The sequence below is a fragment of the Platichthys flesus genome, chromosome 15 (genome assembly GCF_949316205.1).
Source record: "Platichthys flesus chromosome 15, fPlaFle2.1, whole genome shotgun sequence".
NCBI lineage: Eukaryota > Metazoa > Chordata > Actinopteri > Pleuronectiformes > Pleuronectidae > Platichthys > Platichthys flesus.
The window spans coordinates 13,294,654-13,316,350 of NC_084959.1; the positions used below are offsets into that span (position 1 = coordinate 13,294,654).

A 21,697-nucleotide genomic window follows, 5' to 3' on the forward strand; every position below is an offset into this window, starting at 1 on the left:
TGTCTTTTCATTAAACAAACAAAACACTTATAATTTGACAAACAGAATCAGATGTGAGTTTATGTATTAAGTTCACCAGTTCGGGACCTGCAAACAATCATATTGACCAGATAACGCGAAAGTTATTATAAAAGCTGCTTCATATTTTACATTCATTTAGCATTGGGCTGAACGGAGCAATAGGGGCAAGAGCGACTGCAAGATCTGCTTTCAATCGAAAAACATAAAATTGATAGTAGATAGTCAGCCAACACAAGTACAACATGAAACCACTCAGCAGGGAGATGGTTACTAAGTGATTCAACATTGTGAGTCATCAGGTCAGAGATGCTCAAACAACATCACTCACAGTGCAACTGCATTCACCGAATACTGACGGTTGTGTTGTACAACAATGGGTAAACAGAACAAGAGAATGATGCAGATGAATAAACACCAGTAACATCACCGGTCTGCTCCCAGAGTGCTGCATGATGACGCTGCTCTCTGAAACATGTGGATGGAGCCTGTTCTCGTACAGGCACTGAAATCAGGCCACTTTCAGGAGCAGATGATTTTTAAACCTGTAAGTTCCACTTCTGCAGCTGAGCTCGTCTGATATTGAGTGACAGCTCCTCGTTTCCTCTGCAAAATACACCTGGGCGACGCATGGAGACACACACATATATATATATATATATATACTATAAATAAATACAGCTGTTGTGTTCACAGCTGGCAGTCTGACTGCCAACCCTGTGATTAGCGGATGACCTGCTCTGCCTCCAGCTCCACAGTCACCCTGCTCTTAAAGACCCTCAATGTACCGGCTGTTGGATGCAGAGAAAAAAGCAAAAGTCACTCACCACAATATCTTGTGTGTATCGTTACCTTAAAATCAAAAACACATTGTGCTACCAAATGAAGCATTGCCTAATTTGAATATTTTGAAAAGATCATTTCTATTTATGTTAACTTGTTGGGGCCCGAGCACCGAACGGTGGGAGGCCCTATTGAAATTGTAAGGATTATTCTGAGCGTAGTGAATGGGCTTTTTCAGGGCTTCAACGTGCTCAAAAATATTTTTAAGTTTGCCGTAAATTAGAAATTGGTGTAAATTGACGTATTCTAGAGTATTTGGAAAAGGGCTTGGCAAAATGGCTCAACAGCGCCACCTGAAACGCAGCCCCTAGGTTTCCACATAACCGATCTTCACCAAAATCGGAAACAAAGGTGACTGTTCATACAAAAAAGCCTCAAGGAGCATTATGAAAAACGCAACAGGAAGCCCGCCATTTTGGATTTAGTGCCCATTTTGGCCATATTCCGCATTTTTACTTTAACATACTTGTCATAGGGATTTCATCCGATCAACTGTAAACAGGACCTCTCTCTGACTACCTACAAACTGAAGATCAAATATTCAAAGTGTTTTAAAGTACTTTGAAGTATATATCCTGAAATGAACTGATTTGATTAAACACATGTTGGACTTTACTTTGTAAAATCTCTTAATCTTAATCTGATCTTCAGTATGTAGATAGTCAGAGAGGTCCTGAACACAGGTATATCAGTCTCTCTCTTAACTTATTGAGCAAAGTGTTTTTAAAGTAATTTGAAGTATCCTGAAATGATCTATTCCACAGTGAAAATGTTGGAATTTACTTTGAAAAACCTCTTAATCTATACAGTAAATATGTTTGATAATCAGTATGTAGGTAGTCACAGATGTCCTGAACACAGGCATATCAGTCTCTCACTGAACTTATTGAGCAAAGTGTTTTTACAGTACTTTGAAGTATTCTGGAATTATCTATTCCACAGTGAAATGTTGGACATTTCCTTGAAAAATCTCTTAATATATACAGTAAAAATGTTTGATCTTCAGTATGTAGATAGTCAGAGAGGTCCTGAATACAGGCATATCAGTCGCTCTCTGAACTTATTGAGCAAAGTGTTTTTAGAGTACTTTGAAATATCCTCAAATGATCTTTTCCACAGTAGAATGTTGGACTTTACTTTGAAAAATCTCTTCATCTAGAAAGGAAATATGTTTGATATTCAGTACATAGGTAGTCAGAGAGGTCCTGAACACAGGCATATCAGTCTCTCTCTGAACTTATTGAGCAAAGTGTTTTTAAAGTATTTTGAAGTATCCTTAAATTATCTCTTCCACAGTGAAATGTTGGACTTTACTTTGAAAAATCTCCAAATATATCCAGTAAATATGTTTGATATTCAGTATTTAGGTAGTCAGAGACGTCCTGAACACAGGCATATCAGTCTCTCTCAACTTATTTAGCTAAGTGTTTTATAGTACCTTGAAATATCCAGAAATTAGCTACTTGAGGCTAAAAATGTGTGACTTTTATTTGTAAAATCTCTAAATTGATACAGTCAAAATGCTATTCATAAAAATGACACGTGAGACGATATATACTTGTGAATATAATGCAATCCATTTATTTTCAATTATGCATTTTGTACATGCTCCATGTCAACAGTTTATTTTGAAAAATACGCTTTTCATGCGTATAACATAAATGTCAGTATATGCGTGCAGTTGAATTTCTGTGTTAGCTGGCTTGACCGCAGTTCTGCGCAGGAGATGCGCGGTCCGCTTCTGTACAGGAGGTAAATAAAAAATGTTTTTTAAACTAAATTAAAAACAAACAAAATGTATAATTACAAAAAGCCAATTCAGTGGCCTGAAAATTTTTTTAAATCCTTACAATTTCACTATGGCCTCACTGTCTGTCAGTGATTGTCAGTGCTCGGGCCCTAATAAATAATAATAATAATATATTTATTTACAGGTGCCTTTCACACCACTGACAGCACTGAACCTTACTAGACATAGAGAAAAACTGATCAAAAAACGATCTATTAAAATGATCAATAAAATGAACAGTGAATACATCACTCTCTATCTGTGTTTACTTGTTCAACTTGTTGCTTAAATGCACTAATTCTTGCATTAAAAAAGGTACAATGAAAAAAACCTCTCACGACTTAAAATACCTGTAAATGATTTAAAGTCCAATGGTTTATTCAAGAGCATGGGATTAAACTACGAAGTAAACATTAGAAACATAAAGCTTCTAAAATACATAAATGTCCATGAAGGTGTGAGTGCAATAGATGTCTTAGTTACAATATACATTATACACACAACTGTACAAAGTCCTAATGGCTAATAATTTACATATATTCAAGGTTACTAAGATATGTTTTGAGATGTGTGGGCAGGTGTTAGAGTGTTCAGCAGTCTGGGAAAGACACCAACATGCACTCTAGCTTTAATGACTATGGTAAATTCATCAGGAGTGTGCAGGAGTCAAGGAGTCAGTCAGAGGAGCAGAAATAGTGCTTTTTTATTATGGAGACTATATATACTTAGAGGGAGAGACTCCACTGATTCTCTCGACTGTCCCACTCACGTTATCACCCCTGTCTGTTTGTTTGTTGGTTGATTTGTATGATTGTTTGGAAGCAAGATTACACAAAAACAACTGGACGGATTTCCACTGGGTCAGAGAAGAACAATTAAATGATGGTCTGGATCTGGATCAGGGGGCAATTCCAGGGATTCTTTTTCTACTTCTTTTTCTACTTAGTGAGGCTTTTTGAACATTTTCATTGATTTTCCAGAGAATAACTTTCTTCTTCAAAAAAATCTGGAATTTAAAGGGAACTGATATCTATGAATGTGTGAAATTTAGTGCACTCTAAGTCGACTGTTGCCGGAGTCTAATTTAACACTGTCTCCATATAAAAAATAGTGGAACAACTGGTCATGGTAACATCATACCAGGATGGAGTGTATACTGTCTACATTGGTACAAGATGGTGATTAAGTCACCATACACATTGTATAATAAAGTATGATGAATAGTCCAATTCACTGCTACAATCAGCAATGCTGTTTTTGTACCTATGGTTTATGACAATGGGATGATTCTAGTTGTGCATGAAACTTTGCTTGTTGGGTTTATAGATTACTTCTAATTATATTCTGTTGGGCCCACTTGCAGGAAATGTCCATCCTGACTACAAACTAAATATGACATTATTATTATCATTAACGAAAATAAATGAGTCGGTGACAAAAATGGCTTGATTGCATTAGAAACAACGTAAATCAATGACATACAGACCTTTAGATTAATCCTCGTATTGACAAAATAAAGCCATAATTGATTCTTTAAATCTTCTCTCTCTCTCTCTCTCTGCTATATATTCTTCTAATTGTCTCATACAAGACAAAATTCAAAAATATTCAAACGGGGACCTGCCATGCTGCCTGTGTTAGGAAACAAAGGCTTCATGTCACACAGAGATCTTCCAGAAACAGGCTTAAGGTTAAGGAACAGCTCCTCGATGCTGCTAATAGTCTATCCTGCCAGTTCCCCAGAAAGAGCAAAAGTACACAAACCCCCTTTTGCGTAAAAAAGAATGTACGTAAGTTGAAGTGGCCTGGATAATGTCTGCTGTTAAAAATTACAGCTAAAAATAGGATAGGCATACTTTAAATCAAGTAATAAAGGTCAAAGGAGCCTCATACATAGCTGCAGCACCCTGGAGTTTTGTATATTTGAATGTCTTTGAATGCAGGGTTTATGACATGAGGGTTTATGACAGGATTCATTTATCAGCCACAGTAATTGTTATATGAGGTGGAGGCATCACTTATTAACAGGCTGGATTGTAAACAAACCAGAAACATGTCATGGGTTGTTGCACAGCAGGACAACAACACTGCAATGCAGAACTCAAGGAGGTCTTGTCTTTTAAATTATTATATAAGTTCAGATTTATAAAAAAAAATTTAATTTTTAATTTAACATTATGACAATATTGATTTTGTTCCAAAAAACCAAGCTATCAGTTTCCAAAAAATGGAAATCCTTAATTTAAACCCATGCTGTGCCTGATAAAATGAGCTGTTTGGGTATATCTACACATCAGGGGCCCTCTCGGATAAAACATTTATCTGCTGTTTGTATCTGTGGATGCACAACATCGATCAAACCAACGAATTCTAACTAACTAAACTAAAATGTTGTGAGGTCCCATTTTTGACAGGTAGTCAAGTTGCAGCCATGTTGCAGACAAACTAATATTATAGGCCTCATCTGCAAGTTGTGTGTATGGAACAACAGTGGGCATTTCAAATGCAACTACCTTGAGTCTAAACACACACACACACACACACACACACACACACACACGGCCTCTGTATTTACTGAAAACGGATGAGTCAAACTGGCGTTAAGCCCCTTGAGCTGTGTGTGACACATAGCCCCTAGTGAAGACGTCCTGTGCTCCAACCCCAAATAAAGACATAGGCCGGCGCATTGTTGTCATCAGCTCCCCTGCTGGTGTCAGGGCAGGGAAGATAAAGTGTTTTTCTCCAGCTAGTGTTTAGGAAAGTCTTCCAGTGGACAGAGTCCTGGGAAATGTTTGTATCATGTTGTCGTGCTGTATTATGATCATGGACCGAGCTTCGGAAAGTGTATTTGTCTTACCTCATGTTGCATCAATTCAGGGAGACGGGAATGTGCACACAATCAGGATTTCAAGCTGCTTTAAATCGGTGTTATCTCCCTGTAAATCTCTACACGTGTTTAGGAGACGACGCAGGCTGGATTTATTTTTATCTTTCAGGCACTGCATGTCAGCTGCTGATGGGACTCTTGTGGTGATCTTCAAGCATTTTGGGAGTTTTATGAATTTGATACTGATAAACAGTTGATTGTGATCTTAAAGTTGTTGAAGATGTAAATAAGATTAAAGGGCTGATTCTGAACTCATCAGTTTGGTCCAGACTGAGATATATATTACTATCAATATAATATCTCTGACTACTTGATTGTTATGAAGTGGTAAAGAGATGGAAGGTTCTTAGAAGTCAGATGATGTCCGAACTTTTTCCTTTTGCATATTCTATTCCTGCTCAGGATTTCAGTTCTCCAAATATAATAACTTTGATACCTGAATGAAAGGTAAACAGAGAAGTGGAGTGCGAGTGGTGTTCACACTTTGTGTAGGTTGAGTGTCATGTAAGTTAATGGGGTTCTCTTCCCTCCAAAACCAATTTCACCAATTAAAACTCTCAAGATCTTGTTTGTGGACTTGTGGATTATTTTTTTTTCTCTCTCTCTCTCTCTAATGGAGTTTTTTTTTTGTCTTGAACCTGAATGGAAAAAAAGAAGCTTTTGTGTGTATTTTTTTCTACTTTTGTCCCTTTTAGGTCATTCAGCCACATTTAGCGATTTCTTTTCTTTCTTTTTTAAATAATTCAAAATACCTCATAATAACCCGCCTGCATACGCCATTCAACACATTCATCTCAATTCGACTCGGTTTCACCCATCATCATTTTTAAAGCACCTTTTTCCTTTTAATTCACTTTTAAAAATTATATATTTGTTCGGCTCTTTTAACAATCTGTGGTACTCATGGAGCTGTAAACCTTCAATGACGCTCAACAACACACATCTATTACCATTATTATTATTATTATCATCATCATCTGTTCTTTCAGATCACGTGTCACCCCATCCCTTTTCCTCGCACTGCGGATGAAAGACCAGATGTTGAGACAGTCTCTGAGAAAATCCTTCATCGGTCACGAAAACAAATGAAGAACTGGGCAATTGCAACCAAAGACAAAGAGAGGAGATCTCTACGATGGATTAACATACATTACATTTTCAGGTAGGCACAAAGTCAGAGAAATAAGCCTTCACATATTATACGACCAGTTCTGACCAGCCATTCTGAAATAAGAGTTTCACTCATTAAGGCGTACCTCATGGGGTTTTAAGACCTTATTATACGAGCTGTAGCTGAAATAGCTCAATAATAGAACGTCAAGGGGAACCATAGCCGGAGTTGCAGATGGTATTTTGTCGTGTCATATCACGCTTGTTGGCTTTCTACAAAATAAAACTAAAATTGATGACCAAGCCCCCTTTTTCACATTATTTTTTTTCCCCCCTCCAGTTTCAACAGCAACAAGAAAATCCACATTTGCATGATTAATAAGTTACATTTTTTTTTTTATACATACACACGTACAGAGGGGGAGCTTGGAAGTTGCTTGGCACATTCTCATGCTAGACCAACCTCCTACAATCTAAATAACTATACAAGACACAGTAAAACAGGTCTTCTCACACCTCTCAACTCGTCTCCCTGTCCGGACAGGAGGCTTCAGCGTGTGTACAGGAGATGAGACGGATGAGACAACCCTCGTCTGCATGATCACCCTGCACAGGGAGGACGTACACAACCCGATGCACTAAATAACACGGAACAGTTCGGCTGTACATACAGTATCTTCACATACCGATAAAGTTTTTAGATTCATAATTTAATCTGTATATACTGTGTCTTAATATGCTGGTACCAGGTATTCACAGTGACTCTAAAATAAAATTACAAGAGGAAGTTTGTACAAGAAAGAAGAGAGTCCGAGTGACTGGCGAAAGTTTGGCATCCTTTTTTCCCGTCGGAGTTCAGAGTTCGTGATCGTGGGGGGGGGGGGGGGGGGGGGGGGGGGGGGGTATGTCTGTGGTTGAGCCAGTTCTGTTTGGGAGTGTTTCAGGAGAGCTGCCTGGGATTTTTCGTTGGCACTGAGGAGAAGCAGTCCAGCTCCTCTGAACACATGTCATAGAACGGCGCCGTCAGCCATGAAAAAAAACAAAAGGGTGAGGTAAGGTGGCGTCGGGGGGGAGGGAGGGGGATCTTATCCACCTTTTTTATGTTGAACAATACATAACCAGGGCAGGCTAATTAAAATACAGTGAGGGCCCTGTCCAGTGCTGATTTCACAATTTTTTTAAAAAGAAAAGAAAAAGTGCAAGAATGACACAGAAATACACACAAACACACATCAGGTTGTAAGACTTCACCCACTGTCCTCACCGCTATGCCTCTCATAAGCCATACTTCACTATTAACCCCAAAAATAGTCACTGTAGAACGTCCGCCGAACACTAAAAACATATTTCAATACAATATTCTGTATTCCACTATTAGTCCAAGGTGTTTTTGTCCAGACATGTAAAGCTATTTTTGCGAGTTGAAAAGAAAAGCTGCCGTTTGGCATGTTGTGGTTCAGGCCAGCAGGAGATCTTCTACAGTATGGCTGCTACAATAGTGAGGTTAGAGGATGGCTACAGGCGTTAGCGGAAGGAATCTGAAGCAGCTAGTTCCTGCCTGTGTCTTCGGGAGAGGTATCGACCTTTTTACGTTATTCCTTCAACACTGTTTTCATACACACTTCCACGTGGGATAAAAACATGCCCAGGTATATGTTTTCCAGTTTACATCCCTTTCATTTATGTTTTTTATGAGGTTCGCCTTAAAAACTTTTTAATACAGTACTACTGAGAGGTGGAGAGGGCAGGAGTGGTGGGTCCTTCCGAAACTGACCTTACATCAGTTGGCATCATTACATCTTTTGGAGTGAAAGGCTGCCTACAGCCTCGCCGAGGTCATGCTCCCTTTTTTTCTCTTTTTGTGTTTCTATACGAGGCTTTCCACACAGGCAGAGCCAGGCAGAAACACACTGCATCTACATGTCTGGCAGAGGGAGGAGAGCAATACTACTGTTCACATATATTATTGGTGATATATATATAAATATATATATATATATATATATATATACATACATACATACATACATATATACATATACATATATATGTATATATACACATATATATATGTTCCCTTTTGGTAATTTCAGATAAGACACCACTAAACATGCTATACAGTGTCTCTCAGTCAGTCTTAATTGCCACTTTTAATGCAAGTGCTATTCAGCCCAGCTTGTCAAGTATTTGAAGCAAAGTACAGTAAGAGATGCACACATAAAGACGGACACACAAAAACACACACACGCACACACACACACACACACATTCATACACGCACTGTCTTATACACACCAAGAGAAGCACTCCAGCATTGCACGCCAACACAGCAGCGCGAGAGCTGCTCATTGGTCAGTCTATGAGGGTCATGGGATCCTAAAAATGTCTTATTTTTTCTTTTGTATGTTGATTTGCATACTCCCTCACCGACAGGCAGGTTTCAGGACAGAGACTGTGCCAATACACAGACTGAAGAGGACCGGTGTGTGTGTTTGCCTTTGCAGATATGCATGAACAAATCAAGTGCACTGAGCGCACAGGGACATTGTTCGATTTGCATCTGTCTGCTGATCAGCTCATGTGTTTGTGCGCGGCGGCGGCGGCGGCCGAGCTAGCAGGGCTTGTTGACGTTGCACAGCAACTCGGTGACTTTGATGAGGCGGGCCACCGTGCTCTGCGACTCCTCCTGCAGCCGCTGATTGTTCTGCCTGAGGCTCTGCACCTCGGCCTGCAGCACCGCCTTGTCCTCCTTCTCCTGAAAGACATCGGCACACAACAAAACAAAAGCCGTCGCTCAGATCGCTGTGGCAGGAACGGGAGGGGAGCGACAGGTACAGCGGGTGGCGTTAAGGCAACTAGTGGGCACACATAAACACAGAGCTTGAAATAAAACAACACAAACAAGTGTCGAGAGGCACATCACACTGCAGTGAGGAGGAAGACACTCACAATCTAAAGAGCACAGAAACAGTAAATAAATCACTGAAAGGATCATTTATATGATATTTTCACTGTTTACAGCATTCAATAAAATCAGTGTTGGGGAGAAGACATTCTGAGATTCTGAGAATAAAGTCCTATTTTTACGAGAAGAAACATGACATTTTCTTTCGTATAAGTCTCACAAATAACATAAGTCTTAATATTTTGGCACATCAGCACCACTTTTAGGTATTTTTGGTATTATTTGCTTTTTTTTTTTTTATTATGGTAATATTATGACCTTATTCTCAAAATCCCAGGAAATGTTTTCTTCAACATGGCCAGAATACTCTGTCGTGTAACTGCGTAACTTAACACTTACAATTGTTACAGGGATGCAACTAGGAATAGGGAATACAAATGTCTAAGCAAAGTCTTAGAAGGGGATGTCTTCAAATCTGCTCTATTAACTGATGATATTCAGTTTATAATTATATCAGACAGAGAAAAGCAGCAAACCAGCACATTGAAGAGGACAACAGAATAAGCAGAGATCATAATTTAACAGAAAGAGATCTGAATTGTTATTGTCACTAAGCTCATGAATCCGTCTTTATAGACTAAATCATTGATTTGACAAAGATACATTATATTCATCAAAAAGGAAAATAGGTTTCAGCTCTTATCAAAGGACTTGAAAATAGAAAAGTATCCGTGTGATTAGGATGAAAAATACTCATACATACAGAGACATACACAGTATTGAAAGAAATTCACAACACAATGTCCATTCGTCTGTCATTGACTGAGCAGCGTCATCCACTGAAGAAGACCATGAGCTGTGGTTCAGTGGACTTTGTCATGTCCAGTATTGTTTTACAGGAATATTGAGATTTAGGTTTAGTTTATGCAGAAATATAATAGCTTGTTATTTAAAAAAAGTTTTAGGTATTATGTCTGAGTTCAAAAAAGAAAACTTTTGAGTGTCTGTTGTTTGTGCGTGTATCAGCTGTGACTGAAAATAGTTGTATGAATTAGACGATTTGTACACGTAAAAAAGAAAGTGCTGATCGGAAACTCCAATTCCTCTCACTCCAGTAACAGGAGCTGATCCACTTATATCCTCGTTCCTACCTGCTGACTGTTCCCGTGCAGCTCGCTGGAAATGTATAGTTAGAGAGAAAAGCTGTCATGAAAGTCAAAGCACCTTTTGCAGGTCATCCTGCAGCTTCTTCAGCATGGCCTCCAGCTGGGACACCTTCTCCTCTAGGTGGCCTGGAGAGTCACTGCAACAAAGAGACGCAGTGACACTTCGTCAAAAGCAATCGCAGCACTTTGAGGTTTGTAATTGGAAAATGTATAAATAGAAACCAAGGTGTCGACATGGTTTTGTTTGACAGACGGATGTCCTCACTGGTACCCGCTGTATTTTATAGAAAGATTATTTCTTTATTTTTTGTTATATAAATAATCAAATCTAACTTTTATCTAGTACAGAGTGAACTTTTTGAGTTGCCTGATCGGCATTCGAGTAACTCCCATGCCCTAATGGTCTCCACTGCCATTAACGTAACCTGTAATACTCCGAGATCCAATTACAATTACTGCTACGGCCGCCAATCAGACCTATCCTGAGTATAGTCCTCCCATGATGCATTTCGTCTGATTGCAGTTACACACCATGATTAGACCCTCCAGAGCAAAGCGCCGGCCCTCTCCTGGTGATGTGAGAATCATGATAATAATGCTTTTAAAGGAAAGAACACAGCGTTGTTGTTAAATGATTTGGGCCAAGTGGTGTATTTTTAAATGTGCTTTTTGTTATCTCAGTATTTAAAGAGATTTTTGACGACAGAGTTTCCCTGAAAGAAACTGTCAGTTTCCCTCTGTTTGCTTTTATTTTAACTTTACATATATTACTCAATTAGTTTTAACTGAAAATAAGAAAACTTAAATTTAAGATTTTAGGCAACAATTGATAATAGTTAATGCAATTTGCAAAGTCAGGGTGAGAAGAGGGTGCAGTATATGGCGTGTACAGTTCTATGTTCTTTATAAGCATCTGCTTCATCATGCTTTAGGATAACACTGCTGTGGACTTAACGTGTTCAGAAACAGCATGAAAGAGGAAATGAAGTAGCTGGGAAAAGAATAAAAGAAGAATAGAATGGACTGGGGTGGGAGTTCTACAGAAAGATGACAACGTGGGTGAGTCAGACACGTAAGTGCATCCGAGTGCGTGCGTGAGTGAGTGTCTGAATCAGAGCTCTCTCTGCAGGGGAGAGGATTGATTGAAGCCAATAAAGTCTGAATAAGAAAAAGAGAGAGAATAAAGGAGAAGAGCACGGATCGAGCTGAGAGACATGTGCAGGGATTCAGGTAAAGCAAACAGAGAGACTAAAGACAGAGACATTAGAACTGTCTCACCCTGACTGTACTGTGCAGCAACCCACCTGTCCTTTGAGTCTCTCCGCTTGCCATCGGTCTGGTCGGCTCCTGCGTCTGACGGGTCTCCGGCTTTGCGGTCTGTGATTTTAACAAGAATGTTATTTACATTATTGCCACTCAAAATAGCAGAGCATTAAACACTCAAAAGTAAAGGGAACTGTAAAAGATGTTCACTTTCTCTCTGACGTTAGGATAATTTTAGAACCGGGCTGCAGCCATGAGAGCTTTCCCGAGGTCAGTCACTGTCGTTGAGTGATAATTCACGATTCCCACCCATATCAGGGGATGCACAAACCTCAGTACTTTTAGAATAACACTGAAAATATGGCTCAAAACAAACAAGACATTTGAAACATTGACCTCTGGAACTGTTTTATAACATGGAGACTGTTTGTGTGTGATGTACTTTTGTTGTATTGTACAACATTGTTGCACATGACCCCTGTTAACTAGACAAACAAATTCAACTCAGTTTTACTAAGGCCTGACTCACACTTGTTAATTTTATTCATCCCAAACTGGGGAAACCATTATTTTCATGTTCATGTTTTCATTTAATGTTGAAACAGGTATGAGACTTCAACAATAACGTTGGGGCAAATGTTCGAATCTGTCTAACTAGAAATGTTTGATTTTGAAAGGATGAGATAAACACAAGGTATCAGTCAGTTTAATCCAGGTTTCTCTGGATGTTGTGACTGTGTTGACCATATAGAAATGTTGCTGTATTATTTTATATCTGTATGTAAACAGTATGGTAATCCTCACCGTCTCGTGACAAAGCCTCCAGGATGCTGCGGCAGGCTGTGGCCAGGTTAGCGATGGACTGCCACTCCTCCTCCGTTGAATCTGTCGTCTCTGAGAGAACTGAGAGAAAGAGGCCGTGGTTTATGGATCATAACTCGGTGAAGTGAAGGAGTCAACTGTAGCTGCATTCATTCAGGAGAACAGGGACATATTAGTCAGTGACAGAGCACAGATTCACTTTGGTTCGTCAGTAACAAGGAGTCACCACCTGGGGGTGCTGCTGTGTTAAATGACAATTCAGGGACAAGGAGGAAATGCAACGATTTAAATGTAATGCACTTGCAGGTTTCTATGGAAGCAGTTTACTAAGGTTGTAAGTTGTTAGACATAAGTTAACATGCAATTTACTGCAGGAACAAAATGAAAAAAAATTAAGATAAAAGTCACATTATAAGAAATTTAGCTTATAATGTGACTTAGTATCAGCGTGCTTTGGTAAATTATCAGATGCAAATTTAATAAAAACAAAACAACATAATATATATGCAAGGATCTACAATTGTTCTTTTTTAAGATCTATTAAGTCCTTGAATCTTATTATTCAGTTATAAAAATAACCTGCCGGCCTCCTGTGAAAGAACGTAATGTGAAACAATCAGAGGCCTCAGAGTCCTCCCCCACAAAAATCTAAAAGGATCTGAAGAGAGGATGAGTGTGAGATGATGAGTGTGCTCTTATGGCTGTTAAATGATGAGTCCCATAGTCTCTACAGAGGCAGAGCAGATGGCGGAAGAGGGGTTCCTAGATTTGGGGCTGCCTAAAAACTACCCCCCCCCCCCCCCCACACACACACACACACACACACGCACACACACACACACACTACCCATCTGTCTCCCTTTTATCCCAGCCCTGGCAGGGGGTGGCAGCGGAGCAGGGGTGATATTAGATTAGCGATCGAGGGGGCAGCGGGGATGAAAGAGGAGGGACAAAGGGAGGATGCAGTGGGGATGAGGAGGGAGGACAATGAGGAGAGGGATTTAAGGCAGGAGGAAATCTGGGAGAAAAGGAATCTGAGGCTGAAACGTGCGTGTTTGTTCCATTTTGGCATCGTTCAAGTAGCACGGAGCATTGTTCTGAACCCAGGATCAGATTAATAGTTTATTTCTCATCTCATGCTGCTAATATTCCTTATGTTTAAGAATACCACACAATAAATATGTAGAGTTATTACTGATCCTAGACTGTAGCAGGAAGAAGGAGTACTCGGAGAAACCCCACACAGTCACGGGGAGAACATGCAAATCAGCACTGCCCAAATGAAACTTGATGGTCATTCAATAATCTCTAGGCAGAGGGAGGTACTCACTCTTGGTGATGGAGTTATGAAGACTCAGGGCTCGTGAATTTCGTTCGGCTCGGTCTACACACGACAACCGGGAAGATGAGAGAGAGGAGTCGCTCGCCGATGCCCTGTCGTCGCCAAACTCAGGCCCCATGAACTGAAGACAAGATGGAGACAGAGATAAAGGGGAAACGACACTGTCAGCGAGGAACTGGCATGTTGGGGGGGGGGGGGGGGGTAGAAACCGCTCAGATGTCATGTCGGTCTTAGTCTGTCACCTGTTCGTCCTCCAGGGGAACTTTGGACTTGACGGCCAAGATCAGATCAGGCGTGTCGTCTCTCAGCTCGCCGAGGTTTTCGTAGATGTGGCATTCCGGCTTGAGCTCCACGTTGTCGTACACGTGCCTGCCCGCCAAGGAGGAAAGGGAGAGTTGTGGTCAAACACACAATGAATCTGTGGCTGATAGCTTGTGAGATTTATATTTGAATCCAATCCAGAGGTCAGAACAGAAACAGGAGCACTTGGAAAAGTAATCTCCAGATTCCGGCTTGATTGACATTTGTTTATCTTGCACTCAGAAAAGGATCTTTCAAAAATATCATATCTGATGCAGCCCAGTCAGATGACTCAGTTCTACTTTGATGAAAAGTCAAATTCATTTAAGTGAGCAGCTAAGTTTGATATTAGCCTCATGAATATTCCCTTTATGCACAATGTTCTCTTTAAGCTGATGTGACTTGTTGGAGTGAAACCAATCAGTGTTTCACAGGCAGGAACATAATGTATATGTGGTGCTGTTATTACACAGGTTTATTGCACTCTTGTGACCATAGCAAAATTAGAGAAAAGTTATATTTTATTTCCCCGAGTGCAGATATTATGCAAACAAAGGGAAACAAATGTGCTTTCCTGTGAGCAGGAGTTAGAGAGGATTGTCTACTAAAAACCAGAAGGTCAGTGGTTCGACCCCCGCCTCCTCAATTCGGCATTCTGAAGTGTCCTTTGGCAAGATACTGAAGTGTATAGATGGTGTGTGAGAGTACAAGTGCTGCATATAGAAGCACTGTATGAATGAATGGGTCAATATGTCTTGTAATGTGACACTTTGTGTGAGCGATAAAACTAGAAAAGCTCTGTGTAAATAATTGGAGTCCATTTATTATTCTTGTTTTCAGTCACTATTGCCCCCAAAAAAAGATCTTTCTTCTTTTTTTTTATCTTTGAAGAATAAAAAAATCTATGCTCAAGGAGAGTACATTTAAAAAAGTGAAATCTTTACTAAAATGAAAGTTTATTATGAATCATAATTTAAATACCACCGCATTAAGGTCTAGTGACGGAGTCCTTTCTCTGTGACTCAGAACTTACGCGGTGACTCTGAGATTTGATTGGGATGAATCAGCTTCAGTTGGAGGATTTCAGCCATGTTGGATGAGGTCATAGTCGACTCATCTGCAGTTGTGTCTAGATCGGTTGTTGCATGGATCAAAGCAAATGTCCTGTTGTTTTTATAGCGTGAAACCCTCTTGCTCTCTAAAACACCTTGGAGCTCTCACATGACTGAGGTTATGACTGATTGAACTAATCAGCTTTAACACTCACCCATCACAGGTGTCCCTGAAGGAGGGCTGCCTCTCCAAAGAGAAGCTGCGCGGGAGCTGCGAGGCACTGCCCTCCTGCCTCTGATTGGCCGGTGGGTCCTGCAGCGACGTGGCCCGTAACAAGGGCAGGCTGGGCGGCGTGAGGAACGAGTCGCGATTTCCCTCGCTCTGCCCTTCATCACACAGCATCTCTATGACCTCTTTGGCCTCCTCCGCCTCCTCGGCATCCACCTGCACCTCCATTGCGTCTGTCTCGTTGACCCCATCCGCCTTGAGGTCGTCCTCCTTCGCCTCCTCCTCCGCCTCCACCGCCTCCTCCTCCTCCTCCTCCTCCTCCTCCTCGTCTTCCCTCTCGTCCAGCACCCAAGCCTCTCCCGACTGATCCTCACCAGGCTTGCACTCTGCATCCTTGATGGCTTTCTGGTACAACTCAGAGAAACTTCTGCACGACATAAAACAACAACATACTCAGTGAGAAAAAAAAAAAAACTGTGACACCTCTGTTTTTTCTGTCCAGCTCCTCATTTCATGGTCATACATTATTTAAGAAGTCAAAAAGAAAGATAAAATGTCGAAGCTTTTTTATATACTGCTTTGAATTCACAATGATGACGCCTTTGTTTTCCACAGAATAAGAATTTCAGGCCTGAACTATAAATTAAGCTTTCAAATGTTTCTTCTTTTTAAGTTTATTAAATATTGGTTTTATTTACATTATTTTGACATTCCATCTGTGTGACAGCTGAAAGGAGAGCGTGCTGGTAACAGTGGGACAGCCTGTGCCAGTGTGATTAAACGTCGTTAGAGGGATTCATTGGTTGTTAGCCAGCTGATTTGACACTGACTGCCGACTGCCAACAACAGCACAGTGAACTGTGACCCCTGAGTGGCACCTCTGTTGTTGTTCTCAACTGATTTGTCCCATTTAATTGTTGTCAACCTCTGCGCCACCCCTCACTGGGACCACTCTTCACTTTCCACAGCTCTATTCCCACAAGGCCCCTCTCACCCAGTTTCTGTTGACCCGTGCGTGCCCTTGTTAGCGTTCACCCTCCCCCCCTCTCCTCCTATCTGCTGCCTCACCCACCTGCGAGGCTTGCCGTTCTCGTCCGGCGGTATGACAGTGATGTGGATCTTGTGCGCCGTGCGCAGCAGCCTCGTCCTCTCCTCCGGGCTCAGGTGAACCAGCGAGTGTCCGCACAGCCGCACCACTCGAGCCCACAGCTGCAGGCCTCCGCTCTCTGCGTAGCAGAACCGCTGCAGCTCGGTCACAAAGCCCTCCTCGTTCATCAGGAAGCCCGGCTGACCGACCCCGTCTCGCAGAGGGGTGACCTCCAGCGCCTCACAGCCCCTCGTAACCAGCTGCAGACGTGCAGAAAAGTATGGATGATTCAGAAACACAATAAACAACTCACTGTATAATTTCCCATCAGGCCACAATCACCCACCTCTAGCCTCTGCACCACCTCACGTATGTCCTCCACCTGGCTCTCCATCACACTGATGGACACTGACTCCCCACGCTCATAGAATATATCCAAGCAAGGGCCGCCTTCCTTAGTCTCTGTCACGGCTTTCCAGCCAATGACATCTCTGCAGGAGCAGTTAAACACCACCTTGCGTGTGCACCTCTCGATGAGCACCACCGACTCGGCCGACACCCCCAGCAGACAGGGGAGCTTGAGCTCTCCCACCTCCCCCTCATCTCTGCTGTAGACCATCACGGCCCACACCAGCGCCCCGGCACTGTGCAACTCGGCACCTTTGGCTCCCTTCAGCTTGTCCTTGCGCTTGCCACCCAGGGAGAGCAGGGGGAACTTGGTGGAGGAGTCGATGGGTGTCGTGGTCACATAGTTTTCCGCCAGGTCCTTCAGGTATTCCTGCCGCGTGCGCGTGGCCATGGAGCGGAACTTCTCGGATTTCTCTGCGCCGTTTTCAGCGTTCACTGCCTTTGCCAGGAGAAAGTCTCTGAAGGCAGCTGAGCGAGGGAATCGGGCGCCCCTGGGGAACAACGGGCCAAATAATGGGATGTCTTTCGAGCGTGTCACAGCCACCCTGAGATGGAGAAGAGAAAAAGAGGAATGACAGAGTGAGAGAAGGGTTCTCTGGAAACAGTCAATCTAAGTGTCCTTTGTGCTAGATAATGTCTCCTAAATAAAAAACATTTGCAATGAATCTGCTGTTTTTGTTTCCCCCCCTGAGGTGCACTGCTACTCCTATGTAGATAGATTAGATTATATATTTTTTTGTCTTTCCTGGGAGTTCAGATCTTTCCATAACTCATTTTACTTCACCACTGCCTATGAACACACATGCGATGTGTCCGACGAATTCATTCCCTTAAAAAATCAATAAAATGGGAGCTAAAAATGTATTTGATTGATAGGCCTGTGTATCAATAATGGCATTTTGCAGAATCCTACCTGTAGTAGGTGTTCTCCGTGCAGGGCTCATGAACCTGAACAATGATGAAGACATGTTGGAAATGGGAGCGGATGGACTTCGGAGTGAAGGGCATAGCGCCTGGCTCCTGGAAAACGATCGTCACAATGTCGTTTCCGATGTGTCGCTTCCTCAGCAGCTGACGAGACAAAACCAAGACACAGAATCTTACCAAACAGAAAGGCCAAAGTCACAGTAAAATACAATTAAGAGGAGAACAAGCCTTAACTCACTGGAACAGCTTGCAAGACTTAATAATCGACAAAATAAAAGGTTATGGTAAACAGCAGAATTGTGTTATTATTGAAAAAATACCTGATTGTTATCATTAATATGATTATCATTGTGATTACTGTTTCACCATTCAGACCCTTCTATTTTTGATTCAACTTTTTGTATTTGTCTGTTTTCTATGCGATATAATTGTAGGATACAATGTTGATATTGTAACTGTGCAATACTTAATGGTAGGTTGTAATTGTGGTTGAATGTATTATTTTATATATATATTTTATCATTATATAGAATCTGGGAGGAGAAATAAGTCCAAATAAACCATATAATATAAATAATATAAATAAAAAACAAGTTAACTTGTACACAAAAATATGGTTGGAGTCAATTAATTAAAGTTAATATTGTAACTTCAAGGGGTGGATTTGGTCAAGATGACGATACATTTAGAAACATTTTATAACTTGAATCAAAATGTAAAATCCGAATGATTATATCATTAGATGAAAACTGTCTAATCCCCAAGTTCATTTTGATATAAACTTTTAAGCTGCATCACAATGGCAGGTCTTTGGATAGGGGGCACATGGAGAAGTGACAGTCAGCTGAATAGGGAGTCCGCACAGTGAATCCCTTCATAGTGGGAGAGAACACTGGGGGGCAGGATTTTTATGTCATGCTTGTTGCAGAGCACAAGCTTTTTTCCTAAAGCTTTGACTAAAGCATGACACTGTGAACAAAGATCGTCAATGAAGCTTGAACCCGCACTTCTGCTGATTTAAAGAACAGAGGTGAAGCATCTGAGAACCGTGGCCTCCCAAGAGTAGAACTTGGTTTGGGAGAAACACAAAGCTCAGGACGAGGAACCCTGATGCTTCCGTTCCATTAGAGGTTTATTTTACCTGTTGTGTGTTGTTGGCTGTGTAGGGCAACATAGTGGACACATGGAACATAATCTCGTAGTCCTGGTAGCGCGTGTAAAGGGAGTGTGTTCCAGTCGAGTCGCCTGTACAAGACACACAAACGCAAAGAGACAAAGAGGGAGAGATTAAGGAAAATCAGTCAACATCTGCGGATGAAAACAAAGTGTCGCCGTCAGGGTGAGATCTGCCTCGTCTGCCGTTCGCTGCAGCTCAGGGAGGGGACAGCAGCATGGAGATAATCAGCAGTCGCCGTGCTTATTTGCAGGCATTACTCAGATTACATGTGGCCAGATAGGAGTTATCTTAGGCTTTCAATAGCGCACTGATGCCCTTCGCATAATGGCCCTGCGACAAGGTGAGATGCAGCCAATAGATCCGGGGGGGTGGCGCGTGTTTTCAGCTCACTCTTTATATCCAGCTGCGCTCTGTATTTCTCCCAGCTCTTCAGCCGCACCCGCTCTCCGAGCAGATCCAGGAACTCCTCAAACGCCGGCCCGGAGCTCTCATTGTTGTACATGTCTTCCTCTGAGCTCTGGCCCGCCCGACAGTACATCACCCCGACCTTTCTCTGGAAGTTCAGCTGTAACCAGAGACAGAGAAGAGTCAAATATGCATATTTATACCATCTTCTCCTTCTTTTCATTCCAACTACCAAGACTTTACATATATTGAGGGATGCTCGTCATTCAATAGCTTATGTTGCAGCTCAAAAGGTTCATTTATGTGCTGAAATGAAACCCGGCTGTGCAGCACACATTATATTACTGACCCTATCAACGACCTTGAGCTTTTACATCAGGATTCAGGCGGCTCAATGCTTCAATTAGAGAGACACTTTATTTTGTCTGTCTTGTTCATTGCTTCTCTAAACTAGTTCATCTCAAAGCATCCGCTTGTTTCTGTCTGTCGTGGGTGAGTTTAATTGCTCAGCAGCCTCAGCAATAAAATCATCAAAATAAAGCCTCTATTCATGTGAAAGAATGCAGCACTTTATGTTTTCTCTGAGAAACAACTGTATGTTAAAAGAGATGGCATTGGAGAAGTTAATCTTTAGGTTTCAAAAATAACAAAATATCTTTTGACTCATCAGCAAGTGTCTGGACTTTGAAAAGATTGTGTAAGAAACTGTCTATTCCCAAGACCAAACAGACTAGGAGGAAGTTGTCTTTTTTGTGGATGAAGACATGTTTGGTATCGGTCGAGTGTGAGGTAATCGTTGGTTTCTTCTGAGTGATATTCAAAGACGTGGTAATCGAAGTTTGGGATCCAGTTGGAGTGGAACTCCTGCAAGCAAGGGTTCACATTGCTGCTTTTTTGTTTAAGAACGTTTTGAATTTTATTCTTACACTTTTATAAAATAGTTTCTGTTAGATTACGACTTTATTCTAGCAGTAGTTAGATTTTCTCATTAAATTCCGATTTAATTCTCATAATATATAACTTTATCCTAGAAAACAACAAAGCATCAATCCTTCCTGTAGTAGACCAAAGGTTGTAGAGTTGCTGAAGCTCCAGATTACTGCACATCAGTAGGTAACATCAGACAAAATCATTAGGTGTAGTCCTACATGCTGAGTGAACAGGAGGAAACTATAGAGCCCAGAGAGTAAGAATACACGGATCCGATGACATCACTTTCTCACTGAAGCACGGTGATCGATCACAGAGGATAGTGGAGGAGAGATGTTGACTATAAAAAAAACTGTACTTGCTTTGGATGCTTTACTCTGGATTCTAAGGTGTGACATTCAAACAAAATAACACCATAAGATGTCCGTGCATGCAGAAAGTCTCCAGAATCCACAGGCGTGTCCTTACTCACCCCCTGTTCGTCCAGCTTCAGCAGCGTGTCCCTGACCTTGGGCGAGTTTGAGGCCAAGCGGAGGCAGTGCAGGTTCAGCTCGGGCATGATGAACTCCAGCAGCCTCTTGGGAGACAGGCCCCGGGGGGTCGTGTGACGAGCAGCAGACGGCACAGACTCCTCCAGGATGGAACCTCGCAGCGTCTTCATCTGAGGGAATTCACATTCATCACATTCATCACATCCCGTCAAAAAATCCATTTTACACACACTGAACCTGAAGGAAGCTCCGAGGCGAGAAAAGCACAGCCGTACCTCCGTGGTGCGAAAGATGATCCTGTAATTGTACTGAGCTCCACTGGATCCCTCCTTCTCCTCTCGACGGAAACTGATGGCCACCGGGCCGAGGCGGTCGTCCATGCCGAAGAAATTCTGGTGTTCTGTGATGAAAGTGGAGTCGCATCAATTACAAGTGTGAAGATTGATAATGGAAGTGCAGCAACTGGGACAGTGTTGGGGTTAAAAAGAAATACAAGATGGGACTGTGTGAAATGTATTGGAGTTTTTAAAACAAAGTAAGACCATG

General features: G+C 41.6%; 1 protein-coding gene across 7 annotated transcripts in view; it reads right to left on the bottom strand.

Annotated features, from left to right (window-relative positions):
• Positions 1–7,539: 7,539 nt before the first annotated feature.
• sipa1 (signal-induced proliferation-associated 1) overlaps positions 7,540–21,697 on the bottom strand; it is a 31,627-nt gene continuing 17,469 nt past the window's right edge. For 3 of the 7 annotated variants that reach the window (XM_062406149.1, XM_062406150.1, XM_062406151.1), the window contains exons 3-16: positions 21,427–21,551; positions 21,133–21,321; positions 19,716–19,890; positions 19,290–19,393; positions 18,135–18,292; positions 17,160–17,766; positions 16,799–17,073; positions 15,713–16,153; positions 14,388–14,514; positions 14,134–14,266; positions 12,786–12,884; positions 12,023–12,095; positions 10,777–10,855; positions 7,540–9,402 (exon numbers count right to left, since the gene is read on the bottom strand). In XM_062406149.1, coding sequence (XP_062262133.1) covers positions 9,259–9,402; positions 10,777–10,855; positions 12,023–12,095; positions 12,786–12,884; positions 14,134–14,266; positions 14,388–14,514; positions 15,713–16,153; positions 16,799–17,073; positions 17,160–17,766; positions 18,135–18,292; positions 19,290–19,393; positions 19,716–19,890; positions 21,133–21,321; positions 21,427–21,551 — 2,729 coding nt within the window. In that variant the 3' untranslated portion in view covers positions 7,540–9,258. Of the gene's footprint in view, positions 9,503–9,622; positions 10,856–12,022; positions 12,096–12,785; positions 12,885–14,133; positions 14,267–14,387; positions 14,515–15,712; positions 16,154–16,798; positions 17,074–17,159; positions 17,767–18,134; positions 18,293–19,289; positions 19,394–19,715; positions 19,891–21,132; positions 21,322–21,426; positions 21,552–21,697 lie in introns of those variants that run through there. The other 4 variants (XM_062406155.1, XM_062406154.1, XM_062406152.1 and 1 more) reach the window with 4 other exon arrangements.